The sequence below is a fragment of the Siphateles boraxobius genome, unplaced genomic scaffold (assembly GCF_051911475.1).
Source record: "Siphateles boraxobius isolate OS27281-9 unplaced genomic scaffold, OSU_SipBor_1 29, whole genome shotgun sequence".
NCBI classification, from domain to species: Eukaryota; Metazoa; Chordata; class Actinopteri; order Cypriniformes; family Leuciscidae; genus Siphateles; species Siphateles boraxobius.
In genome coordinates, this window is record NW_027508908.1 from 10,050,132 (window position 1) to 10,077,313 (window position 27,182).

Genomic DNA, 27,182 nt, shown 5'->3' on the forward strand with positions numbered 1-27,182 from the left:
GTGATTGGCCAGTTTCTGATTTGTTCACTTTTTGACTGCTTATCAATGCTAATATAAATAGTTATATTTTTGTACATACACACATTTTGCATATGTCTACAAAACTATTTTTAAGCATTTACGGACTAAGCCTTTAGAACAAAACAAAACAAGAAAATAACATACACACAGGAAGTCAGGTGAGAGTCTTGTCTGGTACTTTTTCTAGGCCTATTTAAAACTAGTTTATTTTTTTATTTTTTATTTTACTAATTGAATACTAAATTCCCACAATTCTGTACATTTCTCCCCACAATCAATTCCGCATGGGTCTCTATCACAAACATGCTTGTTTGGTGCCTCCTAGTGGTTATCTTTCCATAATGCAGCTGCTGAGGGTAAATACAAAGAATTGTGAAGAAAGCAAAATATAATGCTCTGTTATTCTACTGGATGTTAAAGATTCCTCTTTTATAAATAGTTCATCAGTAATTCATATTTAAATCATTCATATTCATACAAGGCCACGCTGCATAAATCATTGAATTAACACTGCCCTTGTGCTTGTTTTTTCTAGATCTAGGCTACTTTAGTAAACAATGTGATATTATTGAAATGCTATTCTGTTGTATTACATGACAGACTTTAATTTAATCTTGAAATATCTTAGTTATGGTTAAAGAGAGTGAGAAAGAAATACTTTTTTTTATCTAGCTTGGTATCTAAAGAGATTACACAATACTGCATGTGTGATTGAATACAGTAATACCTTGATCTGGTCTAAAAACTCATCTTTCTTCTGGTGAAAAGGCCAAGAGATCTCTGGGGGGGAAAAACAGTAACCTTTTCAGTAACCTATGCTTCTCCATCCATTTACGCTACTTTCCATATGGTGATGTGAATCTCCTTCTGTCTGGTGTTAATAGCTGCAGTCTATTTGCGCGTCAGCACACACACCGGCTGCAACCACAGTGCGGTCCCCCCATAACAACCCTCTGGATTGAGATGAGTAGGGAACAACTCTAGGGTCTTCAAGTGGGCACCTTCCCTTCTCAGTGTTTCGTCGACTAGCCCACGACACCTCAAGAGGGCTCGACAGTGACTCTGGCGTCCCAGAGTCACCCCCCTCCGTCCCCCACTCAACTCAGCCCAGCTTACTGACCTTTACATCCCTCCTGCTGCTGAGGCTGCTCCTTCGACCTAACCACAATCTCTCACAACCTCTCCACAACCTGATCATACGCGCCAACCCGTTTGACTAAGGCTGTCCAGCACCACTGCCGTCATTAAAGCAGGTTCAGTGGCAACGGTTCCGTATGGCATACTACCTGTCCAGACACCAATCCTCATTCACGCAAAATACACAGGAACATAATATTACAATGCTAACTATACAAATAAACCATCAGACTCTTCAAGTTTTCAAGAATTTTACAAAACCGTAGCATGGCGGCCGTACACAGCCAGCCAGACTCTTTCCGTCTCAACCACAGCCAGTTGCTGCTCCTCTCTGCCGCTTCAGATAAGTTCTTTACTGTGCGACGCAACTCTTGGCCACTGAATCCGACGTCTCTGAGGAACCGGGTTGTGGAGTGTGCCACAAATCCTCGACAACCCACTTCCACTGGATAAACCCGGACTCTCCTTCCTCGCTGTTCTGCTTCAGTGGCCAGATGAGCATACCGCAGTTTCTTCCTCTCATATGCCTCATCTACCGCATCCTCCCATGGCACTGTTAACTCTATCAGGTGAACAATGCGTGCTGATCCAGACCACAAAAGAATATCTGGTCGGAGGTTAGTGGTGGCAGTGTCAGGTGGACAAATAAGCCGTTGATCAAGATCAGCCAGCATTTTCCAGTCCCTAGCAGCTTCCAAAAAGTAACTTTTGTTAGTTGCAATTCGTAACCTCACCACTAGATGCCGCTAAAAATCACACACTGCACCTTCAATTCATTTTTTTTTTTACATAGGATATTTGAGTGAGTTGAAACCCAATGCTTTCATTTAAAAGTGTAATTCTGCATATTTCTCTCTCTCAAAAATCCTGTCGTCACTGGCGCGCAATGAATTCTGGGGGTAGACAAGGACTCGAAGTATCCATCTGTTGTATCCTTCATTGCACAGGAAACAAAGGCTGGATTTGAAGGAGCCTTTGAATTGGGACAGCCTTCGTTGCGCTGCAGTAATGCAATCGGCCTTCTTATTTTAATTAATTAATGACATTATTTAAAATTCGATCAACAATATGTAACTTTATTTTTTTATTAGGGGGTGCCTCCAAAATGTCTGTGCATGGCCCTGGTGACAACTACACTCCATCTCTATTGGATCTACACTCTATCTCTATTGCTATTATATCCTTGTAAAAAAAATTTGGTCATTTTTACAAACACTTACAATAAGTACTCATTTGACTTCATCTACCCATCCATTTATCCTCTCTTCTGACCTCCAACCCCTGACGCTGTGGCTCATCGCCTTTCTTAAAACCATCTGATACCTGCTCTCTACAATCTTTCTACAACCCTACATTCCCTTATCAGCACTGCCAGCTGCATTGCTCTCACCATGTAATCTGGAATGCAGCGGATTATGAAGACCTTTCCCACCCCTGCCTGGCCCACCATTCGTTTATCTCTCTCTCTCTCTCTCTCTCTCTCTCTCTCTCTCTCTCTCTCTCTCTCTCTCTCTCTCTCTCTCTCTCTCTCTCTCTCTCTCTCTCTCTCTCTCTCTCTCTCTCTCTCTCTCTCTCTCTCTCTCTCTCTCTCTCTCTCTCCTCATCCCTCCATCCCTTTCTATTCTGTACCATGCCAGAACATTCACTTGCAGTGCGATTAGAGTCTGTCACAAGGCAACATGAGGATGTGAAATAGCATGGCAAGAGAAAGAAAGGGGAAAGAAAGAACATGCAGAGGGAGAGAGAAAATAGACAACAGATACAAGATTCGAGAGCATCAGGATTAGAGCACTCAGAAAACCCAGGAAAAACTGTTTCTGGCTGAGGGAGCAGGTCTTACTGATCCCAAAACATGGCGTGACTGTTTTTAGTGGTTTAAACATCACTAGCCATCACCTCTTGCTTAAGCAACTCCACCCCCACTTGGGATATTCTGATGACGGGGATTGTACAAAGTTTATGTAATAATCTGAGGACAGGAACCAAGAGGGAGTGATAAAGAGAGAGGGGGAGAGACAGAGGGAGGGACAGAGATGACAAGAAAGAGTTGGAGCAGTGAGAATTAGAGAAATACAAATGATGGGAGCAAAACCATCTAAAAGAAGCAGTATGAAGAAGGTAAGATATCTGTTTTTAAATGAGCTTTTAAAAAGGGTGTAGATGTAGTCTATAGGTTATTGTTTTTTGAAAGTTGTAGTTTAGTAAGACTGATTTAGAAAACTACTATTTATGCATATTTGATATTTGGCATAAAGTATGTATAGGTATTGAAATCAACTGTGTGAATTCAGAAAAATTACTAATAGTGTACAAACTTAAAGGGACAGTTCACCGAACTTTAAAAAAGTTTTGGGTTAGTAAGATTTTTTTTAATGTTTTTGATTTCTCTTATGCTCACCAAGACTGCATTTATTTCATAAATATACAGTTAAAAAAAACTGGGAAACACTTTATTTTACAGTGTCCTTGTTACATATGTTACATGTAGGCCTACTTACCATAGTATTAACAGTAGTATGCATAATTACATGCAATTAACCCTCAACCAAAACCTAACCCTATAGTAAGTACATTACTCAGTACTTAAATATATAATTACACTGTAACAATGACATCTTAAAATAAAGTGTAACCAAAAATGTAATAATGTAAAATATTATTAAATTTAAGACAACTGATTGACTTATTTTAATTCATTTTAAAACATTCCTGTGATGGCAAAGCTTAATTTTCAGCAACCATTACTCCCGTCTTCAGTGTCACATGATCCTTCATAAATGATTTTGCTGATTTAGTACTCAATAAACATTTCTTATTATTATCAATGTTGAAAACTGTTGTGGAGCCTAATATTTTCTGGGAAACCTTGAAACATTTTTTTCAGGATTCTTTGATGAACAAAAACGTAAAAAGAACTATTCTCATTTAAAAATATTTTTTAATAATCATTCTAAATGTCTTTATTTTCATCATTGTGGTCAATTTAACGCACCCTTCCTGAATAAAATGATTTCTTAAAAAAAAAAAAATTCTTACTGACCCAAACTTTTGAATGGTCGTATCTATGAAATGATAAATTGAATTGTCATTATTTACTCACCTTCATGTTGTTTCAAACATGACTTTCTTTCATCCATGCATATATAGCATGAATGTCCAAGCTGCACTATTACAATGAAAGTGAATGGGGACCATGGCTGTCAAGCAAGATTTTTAAGATTTCTCACACAAAGCAATCGCATGACTTCAGAAGACTTGTAATATAGAGCAAACTTCATTGGCATTTATGATTGTATGGTGCTGTTTTGAAGCTCGTCTGCTCCTGATCCCCATCCACTTTCATTAAACTTCTCCTTTTGTGTTCCACGGAAGAAAGACTGACATTTTTTGGAGAACTATCCCTTTAACAGATTCTTTAAAAAAAAACAATTTTTAAACAGAAGTAATTTATAGTATAGACATCAGTGGGATGATTTTTGACAGATAATTTCACCACATACAGTAGTGTAAAATTTTCAGCATTAGAACTTGTCAGACTGCAATTTTTTTGTTTTTTGTCTGGTGTGTAATAAAATGGTACTTTGCAAAGGGGGGCCCGCCCCTGGAAGGCAGTGGCCTGCCATTGGCAGCCGCCATGTTACGAAGCAGCGGTGATGCAGCGGAGGATGAGGATGATGAAGAGTTGGGGGATGGGCAGCAGTTTGAGGAGCCGATAAATGCTCTGGTTCAGAATTGCACAATGCTACACAACATCGTGGGCCCTGCCTGCGTCTTCCTCCGACAGAGCTTCGCTCAGTCTCAAATCGTATGTACACACACTTATAAATGCACCTTTCTTATACAAATGCATGGTGAGGACACAGAAAGTCAGTGTCAGAATTCCATCAGGGAATCTCATTATTATTGTCTGTATTTTCCATTTTCAGTCATATACCCCATTACTTCCATAATGACCCCGTCTTCTCACATATTAGAGGATGTTGTGCAATGTGATTCACCGTTGTCAGAGGAATAACTTGTCCAAAAGAGAGTCAAGGTCAGGTTTTGTTGCCAAGTCCTTCATGCAGCATTTTTAAGAATATATGGTCATAAATATAAATGCACTTAAAAGTAAAACTTCACTTTAAAGTGGCCATAATAGACATAAATGCAATCTGTTATAAAACATTACTCCCAAGTATGAACCAGTCATTTTTAGATCAGAATGTCTTTAAAGGTGCTCTAAGCGATGTCGGGTGACGTCAATTCTTGTTGACGTTCGAAGTATTGTGAAACAAAACGGAGGCTAGCTAGACCCTCCCTCCTCCTCATCCACGCACTAACCCCCCAAACCCCACCCCCAAACCCTTCTTGTCGTTTATTGGCTGGAACAGTTTGTTATGTTTCGTGGTGCGGGTTAGCCCAGTTTGTTTTTGTTGCCGTTTGTGGAACCTGGTGTGTCTGCAGAGACCGCGTTTTTTTACAGTGTGTTCAGGCGACAGGCAGCTGGCGGATAGTGAGGAGATGTTTGATGTATGTGACAAAAATGTTTTGGCCTAAAAAACGCGTGACATCGCTTAGAGCAGTGGTTCCCAACCTTTTTTTGTCTGAGACCCCCTTTTTCCCAAGAAAATATTTTAGGGCCCCTCTTCACATTTAATGATTTTATCGCTCTTGTAAGCTTGCAGAAAGGATGACAAAATGTTTTGTTTTTAATCAAACAGTATGTTTATTACTATAACCAGATATGTTTATGCACAAATAATAGTGTATAATATTGTAAATACTCTAACAAAAACATCAGTAGGCTGTTTGTAAGTTAAAAACGTAATTAATAGTAGCCTAATTGGCCCTATTTGAAATGCAATAACAAAAATATCAGTATTCACACTGGTGTGTAGGGAAGAAATAATAAATATAGGCTATTACAAAATGACTGGTGTCTGGGACCTCAATACTTGCATGTTATTTGTGAGGCTTTATCAATCAGTGTGAGGATTGCGTCATTATGCCTATGACGAGTCACTGGGCTACACCGCAGCGGTGCAACCCGAACCAGTGTAAAATAGTCCCAATATAAACACTTATTATAGGTGTACCATAGTGACTCAGGATAAGACAAAAACACGGTTAGAATAAAATGGATTCATGATGTACTCGCTCATTAAAATAAATTATTAGACAATTTTGAACACAAATAACATTACGGACTGCTGCTTTTAACTGTGCAGTGTGTGATTTTAATTTTATTATAGCGGCATCTAGTGGTGAGGTTACGAATTGCAACCAACAAAAGTTACGGTGGCCGACAGGAAAATATGTCATCGTCTGAGACCGCAGAGAGTAGCCAGTTCAGCAATGAGGTTTCTTTATAAAGATAAATTAAGAAATTATGTTTACTTAATTATTCAGTAAAACTATATGTTATTGAGAATATTATTATTACTTGTTCATCATTGTGTCAGTGTTTTATTCGCTGAACTAAGCTTGCTTCCTTGCACGAAGAGCAACATAGTAACTAAACGCGTTTGTCTGTTTAGGCCTACAATAGAAACATGTCGACGCATTTCAATGTAAGGGAACCCGCGGTGTGTGTAGACAGAAACTGCTCATTCTAAGGTAATACAAATAAAACGGTTCATTAAGTAAGTCTTTATACACCACTGACAACTTCTTTTTCAAGGTAGTGAGGAAACGCGCTCTGTAGCGCTGTGTGTTCGCTGTCGGCTACGGTACAAACATGACGACACAATTTGTCGACCTCCATAGAAGGGGGCGCCCGCGGTTATGTAGATATAAATGTCTCATTCTAAGGTAATAAAAACATAACAGTTCATTTTGCAAGGTCTTTATACACCAATGAAAACATAGTTATGGATCTTATATTGCATTGCTGTCAATAGATCCTCAGAAACATTACACATTGCACCTTTAATGCTCACTGTACACCTCTGCTTGAATGTGAAAACCAGTGAAGTAGGTTTGGGTGAATGAAGAAGTTAGTAGTTTTGAAGATTGTAATTTAGATCCTGTACCCGAAAGTATTGATTAATGGGACTGAGACTGTGTAATATCCTTTTGCTTTCTATATACATATATTTCATTAGCATAATGTTCTTTTTTACTCATGGGACAATCTTAGTTAAACCTCTTATCTTTGCTGGACCAGAAAAAGACAATCATTATGTCTTTGCGAACAGTTTTTTTTTTTTTTTTTACTACCAATGGCTGTTCTATCAGATCCTTATGTTAGTCTGGTGGGTGGATAAAAATACAAAAATACAAATACACAAAGATAAAGATAAAAAGTAGTGTGTAGTGTCATAGTAGCTTAATGTTTCATATCAATGTCTACATCTGTCTGATAATCCCAGAATCCTTTTTGTGTAGAAACTCTGGGCAGGGTGTAAGCTGCAGAAATGGCTATAAAGACAAAACCGATGGAAAATTTCCCTGAAATTGTTTGTGACATATTTTATTTATCTAGCTTAAGCCTTTTTCCCCAAATAATATCACTAAGTAATATCTCAATATATTCTGTCTTATCTGATTAAAGTAGGCTGAGGATATGCAACACTCAGTGAGGCTGTTGAACAGACCATGTCAAAACTATGTTTGTACATACCTGATTTTCGCAAAAAATACAATGTGTACTCCATTTGTTGCCTGGCAACCTGGACCCTTGTAATCTGTTCACCATAGTGACCTTATCCTACTGCTGCTTTCATCATGCTTGCCAATTCATGGTAGTAATCAGCCTAAATACTCCCCAGCTGTGTGAATATGTTCTGGCTGGCCACTGCCAAAACACAGGCTCAGTCAATCAGATCAAAATCTAAATCACTCAACCATTTGTTATTATCTCACTTATGTAATGTGTAAATGTTGTTTCAGATGAGATTTCAAATGCTCTGCTTGTTCTTTTTTATATATTTGGAGTTATGCTGATAATGTTTTAATGACTGAGTTTCTCCATTTCCACGAATATGAATATCTGACGACACGTAATGTGTGTGCTTTTCTGTGCTTAGATCACTTCAGATATAATCCATAATATCATAACACTGTGCTCCTTGATCGGTTTTGCTTAAGGATCTTAATATTATCAAGGTGTGATTACCAAAACTGCACAAAATAAACCTTTGTTTATTCTAAGAAAAAATATTGATTATTCTAATGTTAGGAAATATGTTGTTAAAATCATAGACAAACATTATATTAAATTCACAATCATATCCTAAACTGAAACAGTCCCAAACTTGCAGGATTTTATGGATATTCTTCAGAAGAACATGTCATAATATTCAGGATCAGATGAAAAAATTCCTGGAAAGGAGAAGAGAAAATGCTATACATTAACGTTATGTGTGAAGCTTAATTTAAAATGTGGGCAATCCCATACCTGTGATGACCAGTAATCAGAGCCTTGTGCATGCAACGGTGTGCAGATGGTTGGCCTCAGCGACAATGACAGGTGTGCGTGAGGCTACCTGGCACAATGTACCAATCCCTGGTACCATCCTTCGGATGAGACGTAAAACCGAGGTCCTGACTCTCTATGGTCATTAAAGATCCCATGGCACTTCTCGTAAAAGAGTAGGGGTGTAAACCCGGTGCCCTGGCCACATTCCACCCATTGGCCCTTGCCAATCATGGCCTCCTAATAATCCCCATCCACTGAATTGGCTCTATCACTCTCTCCTCTCCACCTAACATTCACTGGTGGTGGTTGAGGAGAGACCCCTGATATGATTGTAAAGCGCTTTGGGTGTACAGTAGTGCATATGGAAACGCTATTTAAAATGCCTCATTCATTCATTCATTCCTTCATTCAATGTGCTTTGAGTGACAGTTCAACAAGCATGTATGTGTGTGTGGCTGTCTACGTAATCAATGTGCAATGTGTTTGTCCTAATAGTTTGTCTCTGTATGTCTCTTTAAAATCTGTACTCACTACAGGACAGAGATCTACGGCCAGAGGAAATTGAAGGTACAGAAATATCCAACATCACTGATATGCTTTATTTCATTAAGAGCGATAAACCCCTCCCACCAACCAAAATAATATGGTTCCTTCGCTTATTGACTTCTCTCCCTCTTTCCACATGGCTTCTTGGCATTACCTCTCTCTGTTTATATATAAAAAATTACCTTCAGTCTCCTCTTAATCCCTTGGTAAGATACATTTAAAGGAATAACTCACTCGAATAATGAAAATCATTTCTCAAACATTTACTCATGTCTTTCCAAGCCTTTTTATTTGTTCTGTGGAACACAAAAGAAGAAATTCAAAGATTGTTCCATAGCTCTCATTCACATTTCCCCATATATATATATATAATATATGGTACATATAACAGTAAATGGAATTGGTTCTTTCCAGTCTCTAAACTTTTTGACTGAAATTATTACATTTCTGTCTGCTCTCACACCTTAAAAGACATAAGGACGGCTGAGCTTGACAGACTCTGCTTACTATAGGATTTCATTGTCTTCTTATAAGGAAAAAGAATGCTTTGGCTTAGGCTTGCCAATTGCATAAGTGCAAGTAATTTTGGATGAACTATTCCTTCTACAAATTATATGAGTGCCGTACCTTTATCCTTCAGAATACTTGGACTGGCAGATTAAATAATATATGTCAACAAAGTCAGGAAGATGCTCTCTTTCTCTCTTTCTTTCTCTGCCTTCAGAGCTGAAAGAAGCCTTTCGCGAGTTTGACAAAGATAAGGACGGCTTCATTAGCTGTAAGGATCTGGGCGAGTGCATGAGGACGATGGGATACATGCCCACAGAGATGGAGCTGATTGAACTCAGTCAGCAGATCTGTGAGTGGCAACCTTATCATTATCATTATACTTTGGCTAATTATTATCTCAGTTATACTCAGTTATATTCAAGAACCCACTCAAGAGGAGCATAAATATAACTTCTTACATGATCCTGTGCTTGTTCACTAGGTGGTGGTAGAGTGGACTTCGAGGACTTTGTAGACCTGATGGGCCCAAAGATGCTGGCTGAGACTGCAGACATGATTGGAGTGAAAGAACTGAGAGAAGCTTTTAGAGAGGTTGGTGATCCAATACCTGTATAGATAAACTATTAACCCCTTTATAATTAACTGAAATGTTTTGAGTAATCATGCTCACCTAGGTTGCGTTTATTTGATCAAACATACAAAACTGTAATACTGTGAATGTTATTGCATTTTAACTGTTACAATAACTGTTTTTCTATTTTAATATATATATATATGTATATATATATATATATATATATATATATATATATATATATATATATATATATATATATATATATATATTATATATATATATATATATATATATATGTAAGTAAGCCGTCCGCCATATTGGAGCGGTCAAAGCCGGTCCTTGAACATTCGAGAGCAAGTTGACTGAGCATCTGCAGACTGCAACAGTAGTTAGACGCATGTGAAAGTAGATGATTTAACTCAATACAACAAGACAAAGACGTCAGCTTTGTGAGAAAAATTAAAGGGTAACTAAACCCTAAAACACTTTTTCAACATTTTTCAAATATTGCCAGTGGGTGGAGTCAAGCTCTAACCAGGGGTTGAGTCGCTCTTTAAAAACTGATCAAAAAAGTAAGAACATTAAAAGTAACGTAGTAAAGACGTGTAGCCTAATATTGAGTTAATACTTATAATTTTCTTTTTTTTTAAACACACATTCTCACATTATCTAATTTCTTTGGGAATTAAATTATCAGTGGTTTCACAACGAGAAGCTGCGCAATGTTGTGACATCATTGATTTTTACTGTGAATGACGACACGCTGACCATTGCAAGATGGCGGACGCACTGACGTGTCTGGAGTGGTCGAATTAGCAAATTTTTAAATTTCTTTAATGCATCCTAATGCTGTTCACACCCAGGTGTAGACATGATAGACTTCTATCTATAGCAGAAATCTATAGCAGAAAATCACTAAAAAGCACCATAGTAGTCAACGGCATACTGTATTCCCAAGTCTTCTGAAGTCACACTTTTCTCTCTAAACTATTCTTTGAATTGATCTCTTTCTCTCAGTTTGATTCCAATGGAGATGGTCAGATCAGTCTGGCTGAACTGAGGGAAGCCATGAAGAAGCTGATGGGAGAGCAGCTCAACCACAGAGAGATTGATGAGATCCTCAGGGATGTTGACCTCAATGGAGACGGCCTGGTTGACTTTGAAGGTTAGAAGGGGAATTTTTCTCTATAGATTCTTGAATTTTGAACTGATTCTTGCATGTGTATTCAGGTAAATCATTATATAGCCTGTATTTATGTTAAAGGTGCAATGTGTAAAAAAATTGAGTATCTATTAACAGAAATGCAATATGACATCCATAACTATGTTTTCAGTGGTGTATAAAGAACTTACTTAATAAACCGTAATGTTTTTATTACCTTAGAATGAGACATTTATATCTACATAACCGCGGGAATCCCCTTCTATGAAGGTCGACATATTGTGACGTCATGTTTCTACTGTAGCCGACAGCGAACAAACAGCGTTACAGAGCGCGTTTCGTACCTTGAAAGAGAAGCAGCAGAAAGCTAGAAGCTAGCCATAAACACCGTGAGTAGTGACTTTTCCCTTGTCAGTGGTGTAAAATATGTAGTTGGATTGTTTCATGTAACTTAGTTCTTCTCCCTCGCTGGGTTATGGCTTTGCTATGTGGGGATAAATGTGCTGCACGTTCGTGAGACAGCTGATTAGTACTCTAGTCATTGACCGTAAAACAGTAACGTTACAGGAATCACCAACCCGTCGATCTTGGAAGCATTTTAAGTCGATCGCGATGAGTTTTCAAAATCAGAGAAAAAAGCCTATTGTGTGTAGTAAATGGTGTCTAGGCGCCCGCGCTGTACAATCATGCCATTTTTGCTGCACGCACCTTTGGGCTCATGCGGAGCGTCGAGGTTAAACAAGGCTTTACGCTTTAACCAGCTCAGCCACAGTAACAGATCATATTGAGCCAGCTAAACTTTTACTTTCCTGTTAGAAACAATATATAGTTGCATAGTTTCATGTGGTTCTTCTCCCTCGCTGTATTATGGGTTTGCTATGTGGGGGTAAATGTGGTTACGTTTGTGAGACAATCAGCTGATTACTATTATTATATTATATATTAAGACCCTTGATCCTCACCTGACTATGGCTTTGTAAACTTTATCCATGATGTGGTTTATAATGGACTGAAGTACAGAAACAGTGACAATGTTACACACTCTTGGCTTACTCTGGCTATTCTCTGCTGTCTCAGACAACAATATGTTTGTCCAGTTTCAGGCACCGTAGCTTCTTCGAAAGGGAGGGGTGAACAGTGGGCTGAGCCCTCAGTGGAACTCGCAGCCGAACCGCTAGATGTCGCTAAAAATCACACACTGCACCTTTAATATATATAAAAGATGCATATGGTATGAGTAAATTATATTTATATGGCATGTTGATAAATATACAAAGCTTGCACTAATGTAGATTCAAGAGGATGCACTGCAAAGACATTTGCAAACCTGAAGTACTTTGATAATTCAGCTGATTAATTGAAGAGGAACGTTTCGTCTCTTATTATTTCTTTTTAGTACATTGTTTAATGGATGAAACTGTATGCATTAATGTTAAATGAGAAATAACATTTCCCTTAATCTTATGATATAAAAAAGCATTTTTTCATAACTTAAAACTTACTCCCCAGGCCAAAAAGACCATTTATTTAAATTGAGGTGACCTACACATATAATGTATCAAATAAAGTTCTACTCTTTATAGAAGTTTTTTTTTTTTTTTTTTTTTGCATGGACAAACTAACTATTTTTCACCTTACCCTCCACAGAGTTTGTCCGAATGATGTCTCGCTAACTTAGAGGACTCATGACAAAGGGAGAAAACCATCAGTTTGCCAACTCCTAATGTGAAGAGTGAAATAATGTCTTCTTTAACTACCTTAAGTAATTAAACCATACTCTTTCTCCATACAGAGACCTTTATTTCATACATTGGCTTGTTTTTATGACAAAGAGGAAAACTATGTTCCGACCAACTAACCATGACCTAAAAAGACTAAGTCAAATTAGACCACAACAACTTAACTAATTTATTGAAGAGGTTTCCTCTGTTTAGAATTGTAAGGGTATGACCACAGTCTGTAGCACAAATTTTCTATAAAAGCAAAATTTATTTAACTGACATTTGTATACAAGATGCACATGGTCATTGTGGACTGACAATGCAAAGGCAAATATAAATCAGTATTATGTGCGTTTTGGAAAGTAAACCACTGGCTAATGGATCTAGAGTTCCTGCATGATGCTTTTAGGGCTTTGTTATGCTTTCCCTGTGGGAACAACAGGATATTAGCAAACAAAACTGTATATCATACAACTCCGGAAAAGTCTGGAATTATTGAACACAACTGCCATGGAGATCCCTTGTAAGAACCTGTTTCTGACACCCATGTGATCTCCCTTTGCATATGTTTGTGTTTAAACCAATGTTTTTTTCTAACTATCTGTTCTTGCCAACAGCACTGAACTATACAAATTTTTTTTTAAATATTTTATTGTTATTTCTGTATTCATAAAGATTGTAAATATTCAACAACTAATTCAATTAAACGGAAATTGTTTAAATCTCTGACTGTTAACTTATTTCTGAGCATTTGAATCTTGGTGGTAAAAAGTTGTGAATACACAATATAGTAGGGAGGTTAAGCACAAAAAATAGGCCTTTGACTTCAAGTCATGATGCAAAGGTCTCCTTTGGTATGGAAGTACCTTAGGGTCATACAAATCAATTTATCCTAAGACACAAGTGAGATCACACTTTGTATCAGAAATAAACATGTTTTTTCAAAAATGGCCGCCAATGCGCCGAAAATACTCTAGAGCCCATATCTTTGCTTCTGTTATCGCTATAATGACAAATTTGGTGTCAAAGTGTACATTTTTGGGGTTAAGGAATCCAATAAAATTGGTTTCAAGTTTAAAAAAAAAAAATGTACCCATACCATGACAATTGGGGGTAAATATGCACATTTCATATAAAAATTGTCATCAGAGTGACTTTACTTATCTTTTCGTTCCAAAAATTTTAATTCTGTATTTAAGCAGTGCAGCTACTTCTGTACATTACATTTGTCCTAAGTACCATGAGATTTCGACCAGTCAGGAGTAGCCTATAGCATATCAGTTCCTGCAACAACAGATCCCATCTGCACCAGGAGCTGTGACAGCTGTTGAAGGTCAGAGGTGACAGGTTAACACTTTGAGGTTCGTATGACTTTCTCATTAAATAGAAAAATGTTTTTAATGTTAGATAACTAATAAATAGCTAGCTAGTTGACTATGGAAAAAAAAAAACCTTAGAGGGAAAACCTCTTTTCTCGAGAATACTGAAGCCAAAAATTATCCTTATAATTTTTATTAATTTAAAACACACTTGCTGCAGCTAGCAGACCTAGGCGAGGCAGCTCGCACGCCTATTGGATGCTATGCGGCAACTGCTGCAACCTATCGAGGCACTGCACGTGACGTAAGCACCAATGAGTGTGCGTGCGGGCGAATGGGCGTGGCTTATGCCTATATAAGCCAGAGCTCGATAAGATGCTCCTTGGTTTTCATCGACCTAAGCGAAACCAGATGGTAGCACAAGCACGGCAGGGTTACGCAACACTCATTCCCTCTTCTAGAGAGAACCGAGGTTACGTTAGTAACCGTGACGTTCTCTTACGAGAGTACTCTCATGTTGCGTAAGCTAGCTTACGCTACGGGAATCCAATTTAAAACGCTGTGCTTGCTAAATCTACCACAACACTGACCCAAGAGCGAGCGCCCTGAGTTCATATGATATGGGGATATAAAAATGGGCAGCTAGACCTTTAGTTCGGCCACCAAACGAAACAAATAGCTGTCCTGACAGTCTGAAAGCACCTGACGTTCCACGTAAATTCTAAGGGCCCTAACCAGGCAAAGGAGATTCACGTCAGACTCGCTGTCAGATCCGAAGAGAGAATGTCAGATTGAAGAGGCGGTGGTTCCAGTACCAGTCGGTCAACTTCCAAGGTTTCAGAGCTGCGACGCATTTCTGATTGACCCTGAGGCGAAACAGATCCGAGGCCCAAGCTCGAGACGGCACTCGTGCTTTCAGCCACCACTGCAGTGGGCGCATGCGAAGCAGACCAAGGTGGAGTACTGATGATGATGAGGCCATTTTCTGAAATCTCTTGAGCGGGACTATAGTGCCGCAATGTTCAGTATGCGCTCTGGCGATAGTCGCGCTGTCATTGACAGCGAGTTCAGCTCTGTGCCCAGAAAGGATATTTCCTGGCTGGGGGACAGTGAGCTCTTCGCCCAATTGACTGTGAGACCAAGATTCTCGAGGTGTTCGAGTAATATGGTCCTGTGTTCTATGAGCTCTGAATGAGATCGAGCTAGAATCAGCCAATCGTCCAAATAATTCAAATTGTATGCCCTGAAGTTTCAGGGGCACGAGAGCAGCGTCCATGCACATCATAATATACAGGATGCCAGGGACAGGCCGAACGGTAGGACTGTGTATTGATATGCCTGGCCCTCGAAGGCGAATCTCAAAAATCGCCTGTGACGAGAGAATGTTAGACTCGCTGTCAGATCAACAGAGACTTGTGCTCTGAAAGGAGTGGCAAGTACTTTGGGGACATAATCATGTCTTGGTTTGAGGATGACCTTGGAGTCATTAGGCCCAAACTCAAGGCACGACGCGCTAACAGAAAGTGCGTGTAAGTCACCCACCAGCTTGACTGAGGTGATAGCCACCAGAAAGGCTGTTTTAAATGAGAGATACTTAAGGTCCACAGACTGTAGAGGTGTCGAAAGGGGCACCCTTCATGGCCACCAGGACCAAGGAAAGGTCCGAGGGGGGGCATGGAGGGTTCATCCTTCTAGCTCCCCTGAGGAAGCGGACTACAAGGTCGTTCCTACCCAGTGACTGGCCATGCGAATGTTTGACAAACGCAGCAATAGCCACCACATATACCCTGAGCATGGATGGGGATCTACCCTTATCCAAGAGCTCCTGTAGGAAGGAGAGAACCTCCGAGACCCCACAATCTTGTGGATCCAGGTTGCGAGCTGAGCACCAACCTGAGAACACTGACCATTTGGAAGCACAAAGCCGTCTAGTAGAGGGCGCTCTAGCTTGCGTAATCGTGTTTAACACTCCGTCGGGGAGACTGACGGGTACCCGTTGATAGCCCACACATGCAGAGCCCAAAGCTCGGGTCGTGGGTGCCAAATCGTACCCCCGGCCTATGAGAGGAGATCTCTCCTCAACGGGACAGGCCACGGAGGCAAGCTCTGAAGCTTTATCAGCTCCGGAAACCAAACTTGGTTCGGCCAGAACGGAGCTACTAGAAGTACACAGTTCTCCCTTATACTCTTGATTACCTGTGGTAACAGCATGATCGGAGGGAAAGCTTAGAGAGGGCGGCTGGGCCAGTGATGGGCCAGCGCGTCCTTGTTCTTTGTGAAGCATATTGGACACTGAGCGTTGTCTTGAGACGCAAAGAGGTCGACTTCTGCTGTGCCAAAGGTGTCCCACAACAGCTGAACTGTCTGAGGGTGGAGGGACCATTCCCCTGGGGGAACGTTGTCCCTGGACAGCCTGTCTGGACGCACATTAAGATGGCCTGGCACATGCGCCGCTCTCAGCGAGATTAGTTTGCTCTGAACCCTGGCGTTCTGCCAGTGCATGAAAGTTCCGTGATCTCAGACTGCCCTGGCGATTTATGTAGGAAACCACCGACATGTTGTCCGTGCGGACAAGGATATGGTGCAAGCTCTTTTCTTGCCTTGACCACAGGCCAAAAGTCGGTCTGCCCTCATAGAGGGCGCCCCAGCCCGAATTGGAGGCGTCTGTCGAAACCACTATCAGTTTAGAGATTACTCCCAGGTTTACACCTGTATGATACCAGTCGACCTCCTTCCAGGGCTCCAGAGCTGTGACACAGTTCTGAGTTACCTTGAGACATAAACGACCGGATGGCCATGCTCGACGCAGGACCCGCGTCTTCAGCCAGTGCTGTAAAGGGCGCATGCGAAGCAGACCTAAACGAAGAAATTATTAAGTTGTGAATGGACTGTGTGTTTGGCATGCGTTTTTTAATAAAAAATTGCATACTTCACCTCCAATTGTCATGTTAAGGACAACATTATTGTTTTTTAGTCTTGGAACCTATTTTATTGGACTCCTTGACCACAAAAATGTACCCGTTGATACCAAATTTGTCATTATAGCTATAACAGAAGCAAAGAAATGGGCCTCTCAAGTATGGTCGGTGGCCATTTTTAAAAAATGTGATACAAGATACAAAATGTGATCTCACTTGTGTCTTAGGATAAATTTATTTCTATGGCCCTAAGGTACTTCCATACCAAAGGGGACCTGTGCATCATGACTTAAAGTCAAAAGTCACTTAACCTCCCTACTAATCACAATGCGTAGTTACTATTCCCTTTGTCATTCACAAAAGCTAAGGCCAAGACAGATCTGCATAATTAAATATTTCTATAGATGAAGTGATTTAAATTAATACATTGATATTTCATGTATCGAGACTTCTAAAATGCTCTGTGAATTCTCTCTCTGTTTTGCCAGTTCTCTGCAGTGAAGAAACACATAGACAGGATGAATGAAGGCCAGTAGAGTCAGGACAGTCAAGATGATGTTCACCTACAGAAATACAATATCATTTATTGATTACAATAAAAGCATTACAATATGTCCAATTTACACAGGAAGATTTAATACTATTTTAATATTTAGGCAAATGCTGGAAATTGTACAAAAAAGGATATTTTGTATGGATGGATTTCAAATTTGATGTGAAGAACTCATTTTTGATAGGCTTTTATTTAAAACTTAGTCGCAGGTATTGTTTGGAAGCCCATTTCTCCCACATAATACATTTTTATGCTTATTATATATATATGCTTAATATTATATATATTAAAGTCATACTAATGCCAAAAAAATTTTTTCACTCAGAAATTGCTAGTGAATTACGGCAAGTAACACATTTTAATTAAACGTGAAATATTGAAGTAGAAAAACATTTTCTTGTAAAATGTACTTCAATAATCTTTGTTTTATCACATATATTTATATTTTATTTACATTTTTGACAGCGTACTAAGTCATAATTATGAAATAAAAGGTTGAAATTATGAAGTAAATGTCATAATTATGACATAAAAAGTGGAAATTGAGATAAAAGCTATAATTCTGACATTAAAAAAAAATTTATTTCATAATTATGACTTTGTATATCATCATTTTTTACTTTTTATGTCATTATGATTTACCGAAGCATTTTGTATTTCTTGCAGAAATTGGCTTCCATAAGCATCAACATCTAGTGGCCCCAAAAAAGTATTTCAAACCTTAAATGTATTAATTTACATTATATTAGATATATAATAATATATATATTTCGCTTGTTCTATATATTTATACATAATGACACTTGATTTTTGTGTGTGCAAGTGTCTATATACTTTTGGGGCCACTGTATGTATATGAGCTCTTTTCTAGCTGACATTGTGTTGTGGAAATCAGAGATTTACATAGAAGGGGTCTCCTCCAAGAACTTTGTTGAGGGCAAAGCAGGGATACTGCAGCAATGACACCAGAGCTGATAGGGACATCACTAGCCCATACAGTTTTCCAAAATGGCGGGCCGGGAACCTGTAGAAATTCTGATTCACTGCACTCAGTCTGCCAGTCTAGCGACAATCAAGATATTTATATCACCCATTTACTTACGCTATGCTGATGAATGCAGCATTCCCTCCGTAGAGAAAAGAGCGGTTAAGGACCTGAAGGATGAATGTGACATACTGGAGAGGGAGGAACGGAATGCTTGCACTGATGGAGAACAAGAGGCACTGCAGAGAGGTGAGGAGGAGAGACAGAACTGACGAGTGCAGGTCTGCTTCCCGTTCTGAAACGCCTGCAAAAAGATGTGGGAATGAGAAATGGATCTCGTGTAAACAAGTGTTGTTAGAAGTCAGATCTTCAGATTTCTCTGTCAGCTGACCTGGACCTAGGGGTTTCCTTTTGTGTCTGTCCATAAGCAGGCCATTCCAGGGAGCACAGAGAACTCCACAGAGCTGGGTGAAAGCAAACGCATTGGTGTACTCGCTCACTGAGAATGAAAAAGAGGTCAAGAAATCATAGTCATAACCTATCAATTCTGCACCTATCACAGTAAGGCTTTTGAAAATGTTCCTACCAGGTGAGTTACCAATACCATTCAGAATTGTAATGACAATTGAACAAAATCCAATTAAATTCTTGAATTTGAACTGGTGTAGCAAAAAGGATGCAGAATTGTAATTCAATTTTGTAATTAAAAGTAGAATTTAAATTACATTTATTAAAACTGTTATAAGTATAGTTTTTATAATAATTCATTTTTTTTTCTAAAAAGTTACCCACACAAATAGTTATACACACAGCATATGGGATATTTCCAGAAATATAAGACTATATTAATAATCAGTTATAAATGTCATTGACAGAAATTATTAGTATTTATACTAATTATATAAATTATATATTATATTAATTTGTATCTATATATCACAGTTTACACAAGAATATTAAGCAACAAAAACAGTTTTCAACATTGATAAGAATAAGAAATCAGCATATTAAAATGATTTCTGAAGGATCATGGGACATAATGATGCTGAAAATTCAGCTTTGCTATCACATTAATAAATTACATTTTAAAATGTATTACAATAAAAAACAGTTCTTTTAAATTGCAATATTTCATAATATTACTGTTTTTACCGTATTTTTAACACGAAAAAACAGCCTTTGTGAGAATAAGAGACTTCTTTCAAAAACATTAAACATTTTAATGATTTCAAACTTTTAACGGGTAATGTATGTACACTACACACATATTTAAAATTGATTAAATATTTAATATATTAAAATATAAAAGTTTATGGGGCATGGTGCAAAATCACTTAATTAGCCAAATTCTTAAATTCACCCCAAAGTCTGATGTGTGATTGTGTTGAATTCCTCCTGTCATTCCAATTCCAGTTACAGAAAGTCCTACCATTAACAAAGATTTACAGAATTCATTGAAAAGCATCATCGTAGTGAGAAAACAATTTGTTTACCAATGACTGGGTCTTGGTTGGCCAGCCTGTTCAGCATCGGATTCAGAGTTCCGATGAAGAAATAATGCCGAAGCTGCATGACTGACAGCCATATGAGGTGCCACAGGAAGAACCAGGACTGAACACATCTCCTAAAACTGTCTACAGAAAGAAAAAAAAACTTTAAGTCAGCAATCGTGTTTCTATTATTTTCTACCAAAGTAAGATCTATGATGGCCAAGCAGCACCATTCTCAGAGTTGTGTGTTTGCTGTAGTGAGTCGGTCTCCAGTGGCGCATCATCTGCACCTCTGTTTCCTCTGTCCTCTGTTCTCAGGTCTCGCTTTGCCTCGTACTGCTCAACGTTGTAGCTATTTGATATAGCACAGCTCATCCTGTATAAAAGGATTTGCATTTGAGTTACTGTGGATTAAGATTATGAGAATGAACTATGTACTATAAACTCTGAAAAAATAAATGGGTAACACTTTACAATAAGGTTCATTAGTTAACATTAGTTAACTACCTTTGTTAACATGAAGTAAGAATGAACAATACTTCTTCAGCATTTATTAATCTTAGTAAATATTAATTTACTAATACGTTATTAAAATCAAAGGTTGTATTTGTTAACATTAGTTAATCCACTGTGAACTAATATAAACTAACAATGAACCGCTGTATATTTATCAACTAACATTAACAAAGATTAATAAATACTGTAACAAATGTATCATTGTTACTTCATGTTAGTTAATGCATTAGCACATGTTCTTTATTTGCATCAATGATGAAGAACCTTTAACATCCATGGAATCTTTCCATTGGAAAAAATGTTTTTTATTGTGAAAAATTTTATTAAAATGTTCATCACACTAAGAAAAACGGTTATTTTGAGTAAAGACCTAAAAGGTTCTTTACGGGAACCAAAAATGCCTCTTGTATGTCATCGCTGTGAAAACCCTCTTTTGGAACTATTATTTTTATTTAAAGTTTATGTAGTTAAGTCTATTTTTATTTAATGTAAAATATACTAAAAGTAGATACTATATTTATTTTATATACAATAATGTATCAAATTTTTATAGAATTATTTTTATTTATTTATTTTAATTTTGCAAATAATATACACATTTCAAGTAAACCAGAATTTTGCTTATTATTTACAGTTTGGGGTCAGTAAGATTTTTATTATTGTGAAAGATTCTTATTCTCAACAAAAACAGTAAAAACATTAATATTGTGAAATATTATTACAATATTTAATTTCTATTTTAATATATTTTAGAACCTAATTTATTACTGTGTTGGCAAGGCTGATTTTTCTGCATTATTACTCCAGTCTTCAGTGTCACATGATCCTTCAGAAATCAGTCTAATAAGCTGATTTGATGCTCAGGAAACATTTTTTATTAACATCAATGTTGAAAACAGTAGTACTGCTTAATGTAAATTTGATGAATAGAAAGTTCAAAAGAATTTATTCAAAATAGAAATCTTCTGTAACAATGTAATAGTCACTTTTGATATAATGCATCTTTGCTAAATAAAATAAATTATTTTACTGACCCCAAACTTTCGCACTGTAAGGCCGTCTAATTCGATCCAATGGCGGTATTCGAATTAGCGGTGAAGGTCTCACATGTTACTGTCTTTTCTCGCGGCAAAGTATTTTTGGTTAAATGCAATACATTTTCTCATATGTATTAACTCGTTATTTCATCTGACTCCATAAATGAAAAAGGTTTTAATGATATCAGTGCATCATTAAATGTGAGCGAATGTTTTACTAGTCTATTTAAACTCTTGAATGAAAATAATGTCAAATTCAATTAGAATCAAATATCACAATTTAATATGTCAGGTAAACGTATCATTACCATTTCATAACCAATTCAAAGATAATCAAAGCAAAACATCAAATGCTCTAGAACAAAGAGAAGAGATGCGAACCCGACAAAGACATACATGAATGCTGAGTCTCAGCGTCCCTCAGCATTCACGGGCTGATCTGAGATACAGAAAGGCCCCGAGCTCTCGCTGCGTTTCATTCTATACCCAGACCTCATTTCAAATCTAAGCATCATCCACAGTGGAAATTTACTTGTAAGTCACCATTTGCTAGCAGTGGAAAATTAGCATTCAGTCAAATGGTCAGAAGGTGTTAACTGAAAGACACACCCTCCAGTGTGGAAGATATTTATAAACTTCCTAAGAACTTTATTGCCTTTTGGTTTACTTCTTTGGGAATGAGAAATTTGTACCAGTCGCACTGAGACATTTCAAATAATACCAAACATGTGTCAAACTCGATGATATTCATTCATATTAAACCAGTTAGATTCTTGTGTGAGTTTGGGAGATCTCTGCCAGGATGAAGAATGGGGGAGAGAAATGTATTGTAGATTAGGATGAGGGAGGTGAGAACTTCGTCTCAATAGTGCATGAGGGGGACTTCAAATGTTAATTTCCTTTGTTTTCTCAGAGAGTGGCCCTCTCTTAAAGTCCTTCCAGTTTTTCCAGTCTTACAGCACGGTAATATAAACTCCGCTTAACGTTTCACTCACCCATATTTGTAGTCCTCTGGGATGGGATAGGGAATGTGTGATGTTGGCATAAGGAAGAGAGTCCGGAGGAGATGAATAAGATTACAGGTCGAGAGGAAGAGGAATGAAGAGCGAAGAGAGATCCCTTTCTCATAAAGCACCTTCAGAAATGGTTATACAGGGTTTCATGGGTTGCAGTATGAACAGCTGATAAAAACGTTGCGTAGGCCTATTTACAGGTGCTGGTCATATAATTATAATATCATCAAAAAGTTGATTTATTTCAGTAATTCCATTCAAAAAGTGAAATTTGGATATTATATTCATTCATTACACACAGACTGATAAATTTCAAGTCTTCATTTCTTTTAATTTTGATGATTATAAATGACAACTAATGAAAACCCCAAAATCAGTATCTCAGAAAATTTGAATTTTTGAATGGAATTACTGAAATAAATCAACATTTTGATGATATTCTAATTATATGACCAGCACCTGCATGCATTTGTGTATCTCTGTGTGTGTGTGTGTGTGTGTACCTTAATGATCAGAAAGATAACTGATGAAGAGTCAAAGGCCCCATTATAGACTGTAATAATGGTTGATCTATGAGTGACAAAAAGGTTCCCCACCTGTAATGAGGATAATTAATATAAGCAATTTAGCATACCCTTAATGTATTGCATGTATGAACTATAATCATTCATGAACATACCTGCATATTTGTCATTAGAAATAAAATCCCCCCTACAGCTATGAAGGACAGAGCAGGAAAAAGCAAAAAAGAGAGAACTGTTTGAGGAAAAAGAGAGGAAAATTAGTCATACCGAATAGGCCCATGACATGTGTGATTATTACTTAACTTTTTTCAGTCAGTCTTTACCTTTATTGGAGAATGCCACAATAAAGGTGCCGGTTGTATAAAGAAATCTACAAAACAATGATTAAATCATTAGCAATAGTATTACAAATGTACACTAAAAATGTAAATGTATAATTTACAACTTTTTTATTGACCTTTTCCCTATCACATATTTTATTAATCATCATATTCAAAAATCCATCCTGTGAAAACATTGCCGTCCTGGAAATGCCACTTTAAAACCTTTCAGAGGGCTCAATTCTCGTGATATCAACTTAAAATTTGGATCACAGCTTGGTAAGCAATTTTATTTAAAGTCCAAATTTTGCACGATATATATTTTGTATAAAATAAAAAAAGGTTTTGTTCAGTTTATTTGCTCTACAGTAAACTTAAAATTCTATTAGTTTTTTACACTTTCATTTTTTGAAGTGCTCTCATTTTTGCAACAATCTTCTGAATTTTAAAAACAGACCAACCTTAGGCCTGTATTCCAAAGCATTCATGATGAACTAAAACCAAATCTATGCCAAAAAAGGGGGGGGGGGAGTGGGGGGGGGGTGTGACAGTTAACAGATAAAATGCTCAAATATTATTGTGGTGATTCAGTGTTTACCTTTTTATACGTTTTGAGAACAAGTGCCGCTTAACATTACACAACACCTTACATTTGCAAATATTTCCGGCAGTTCCAAAAAATTTTTACTTAGGGTCTGTTTTTTAATGGCTGCAATGCACAAAGCTCTGTTTTTGGAGTCCAGTCAAACGCCCACGATGAGTTCTACTATCTGCTTAAAGCACACCCCACTCACAATCAGATAAACTTCTTGCCTCCACTGCAGAGAGACACAGCAGTTCTGTTAATTCTTGCCTGATCTCTGTTTTACATCCTACGAGGGACTAACTCACATAGCCAAAAATCGCGTTGCCATCGTGCCAAAGTGGTCGTAGACAAATCCGTTGGGCAGAGTGAGAAAGTTGTTCATGAAGGAGGCCACAGTAAAGACCAATGAGTAATGCTCATCTTGCAGACTGCAATCTAAAGCGAAAAACAGATAAGCAACGCACCAAATGCATAAAATTAAGTGAACCATCTAATACATTAAAAGCAACCATTGTAAATGACCTCACCTGAGCCAAGTTCTCCGCTAGCATCTGTCACATTGATGCATAGATCGCTGAAGTAGCCATCTGTCTTCAGGACAAACACAAGAGACGCCCAGCCAAACACGACTCCAGCGAAACACAAGCACTCCAGCAGTCCTGTAGCCAGAGTCAACTTGTACCTCACCCCCGTCCCAGATGATCCCTTGCATCCCAGCATCCTCTGCGTCCACACCGTCAGGGTCAGGAACACTTTTAGAACTATCCACTTGTATAGGAAAGCACACTGTATATGCTTGCCAATATATGTGTTTAAATTAGCTGATCCATTTTTCTTGTTTGTGTGTTACAGCTTGCTCATATTTGACCAGAGACACACCATGCAAGCCAATATATGGCGGTAGAGATAAAGCTTGCCACGTGTTTGAACTAAATTGAAGTTGAGCATGCTCTTCTGGAAGGTATAGATCTGCTGTTGAAAACAACTTGACAACATTTAAGGTGCTTGCATAAAGATTCACTACAGGGAGGGATTTATTACTATTAATACTAGCTATTTGTGTGATCCCATTTATGCATGTTTGTTCTCAGCATCTTTGTATGCAATTTTTACCCTCTTTATGCATGAGTCTGAAGTTTATGTAAAACTGCAAGAAGACAAGTCTTTTAAGTCTAATTTTACCGGTGCTATTCCATGTAATCAATATAAAGAATTCTGCCAAAACAGATATCTGTCATATTATCTACCAATATGACACGGCTCCTTAAAATACTTGATTCTAATTGGTCAGCACTGAGTGGTGAAGTGTTTTTGTATAATGACGCCTAAACTGGATATTTACCTGTGCTACTTTTGTATCACTTTTGTCTTTTTTGCATTGCAAATTACAATCTTTACCTAGCACCATATTGTGGTCATGAGACATATAGTCTGTAATAAAAATTATATTGCGAGAATAAAATATTGATAGATGAATAGAGGCTTGGGAAATCCCAATCAAAACAATACCACTAAAAATTTGAATGGATGAAAAGTTTACATATTAACTTGAATTGCAGAATAATACGATAACAGTAATAATAAATTAAAAGTGTTATGAAAATTGTTTTCATATGTCATTTTTACATTTATGTTTTAAGATACAAAAAAAAGAAATATGTAATTTTACATTCGGAATGGAACAGAAGTTGTGATAGTCTTTTCTTCCATGCTGTGATGTATATCTGAGTGAAACGGCTTTTCCAACAAACAAACAAAAATGTAGGGTGGGACTTGATTTTGTCCATTATGAATTGATTGGGTTGTGGTTTGCTATTGGTGTGACGGTCTGACCTCATGTGAGTGACAGGTTTTTCCCACCCTCGCCCCAGTAAACATCACATCATCGAAATCGCCGCCTATACTCAAATAGGGCATTATTTGAGGAGACAGCAATTTGGTGGTGTCTGAAACCATAGTGGACGTTATTAAGTGCACTCACTCAATCCCACAATGCACTGCAATAACGAGTGTACAGAGTTTGTACACTAAACAGCTGTCAGAATTTGCTCACTCGTTTTCATTCACTCCTTAAAGTGAACTGTATTAGTGGACTAACGAAGGGAATAGTGATTGAGGGTTTAGGGGGTGTTTTCGGATTCAGCCATATTAAAGTGTCCATCGTATGCACACTTCAGAATAACGCCGGAAGTAAGGTCATCCGGGTACTTTTCGCCAACTGTTTTTCGAATACTAAATTCGGACATACCACTCTGTTCGCATACTGTTTCTCACATACTATATAGTAGGGAAGTACTTTCTTATTCACAACAACGCCGTCTTTAGTTTTTTTTAACAGGAATGAACGAAAGACTCTGAGGGATAGACATATAGGTACATCTCTTCATTTGACGACAAAAAAAATCAGTAGAATCAGAGCGGGGAAAAATTATAAATGATCTAGGAGCTTTATCCCTCACATGGCGCTGCTCTGAATAAGGTCTTTAGGGAGGGGACGTAAAAGATTACGCGGGTATATGGACCTTTTTTATTTATTTTATTTTTTAAAGATGTGCACTGATAAATCGTTTATAATAAATACTGCAAATATTCAATTAAAAAAAAGATTTGTCCGTTTTTATTTCATGGCTTTTAACTCAAATAAATGTCTCATGTCCACGTTAACGTTATAGCAAAGAGACCCTGACGAAAGAGGTCTTGTCACAATGATAATCACACTATCCCTTACATAATTGTGATTTAGCAGTTAAGACATGCTGCTGCAGTGTCTAGTTTTCTTAAAATGTGACATTAGGTTAAAACTGAAGTTGATCACTGATGGCACACATGCTATGTGGACAGTTGA

General features: G+C 37.8%; 2 protein-coding genes across 4 annotated transcripts in view; one reads left to right on the plus strand and one right to left on the minus strand.

Moving 5' to 3' along the window:
• The window catches only part of cabp2a (calcium binding protein 2a), a 32,387-nt gene extending 14,502 nt beyond the window's left edge, over positions 1–17,885 (plus strand). The window contains exons 1-7 of one of the 3 annotated variants that reach the window (XM_077246479.1): positions 3,163–3,276; positions 4,748–4,963; positions 9,097–9,127; positions 9,831–9,965; positions 10,098–10,207; positions 11,211–11,358; positions 17,802–17,885. In XM_077246479.1, coding sequence (XP_077102594.1) covers positions 3,235–3,276; positions 4,748–4,963; positions 9,097–9,127; positions 9,831–9,965; positions 10,098–10,207; positions 11,211–11,358; positions 17,802–17,839 — 720 coding nt within the window. In that variant the 5' untranslated portion in view covers positions 3,163–3,234 and the 3' untranslated portion in view covers positions 17,840–17,885. Of the gene's footprint in view, positions 1–3,162; positions 3,277–4,747; positions 4,964–9,096; positions 9,128–9,830; positions 9,966–10,097; positions 10,208–11,210; positions 11,359–13,002; positions 13,143–17,801 lie in introns of those variants that run through there. The other 2 variants (XM_077246481.1, XM_077246480.1) reach the window with 2 other exon arrangements.
• Positions 13,325–25,287, minus strand: slc43a3a (solute carrier family 43 member 3a). The gene is made up of 13 exons (XM_077246478.1): positions 25,217–25,287; positions 24,865–25,105; positions 24,643–24,772; positions 23,755–23,801; positions 23,587–23,663; positions 23,411–23,503; positions 22,890–23,029; positions 20,572–20,717; positions 20,345–20,485; positions 19,243–19,350; positions 18,969–19,155; positions 18,770–18,890; positions 13,325–17,876 (listed from the first exon to the last, which is right to left on the minus strand). Exons 1-13 carry the CDS (start codon positions 25,283–25,285, stop codon positions 17,733–17,735), a joined length of 1,644 nt encoding a protein of 547 aa, XP_077102593.1. The 5' UTR covers positions 25,286–25,287; the 3' UTR covers positions 13,325–17,732.
• Positions 25,288–27,182: the final 1,895 nt, after the last annotated feature.

What these genes read in the sequence shown, in the direction of transcription:
- slc43a3a (XM_077246478.1), bottom strand. Translation starts at nt 25,285, where the DNA reads ATGCTCAACTTCAATTTAGTTCAAACACGTGGCAAGCTTTATCTCTAC. An exon ending in GCCATATATTGGCTTGCATG is followed by an intron (nt 25,106 to 25,216) that starts GTGTGTCTCTGG and finishes TTCCTATACAAG; the next exon opens with TGGATAGTTCTAAAAGTGTT. An exon ending in AAGGAAACCCCTAGGTCCAG is followed by an intron (nt 19,156 to 19,242) that starts GTCAGCTGACAG and finishes ATCTTTTTGCAG; the next exon opens with GCGTTTCAGAACGGGAAGCA.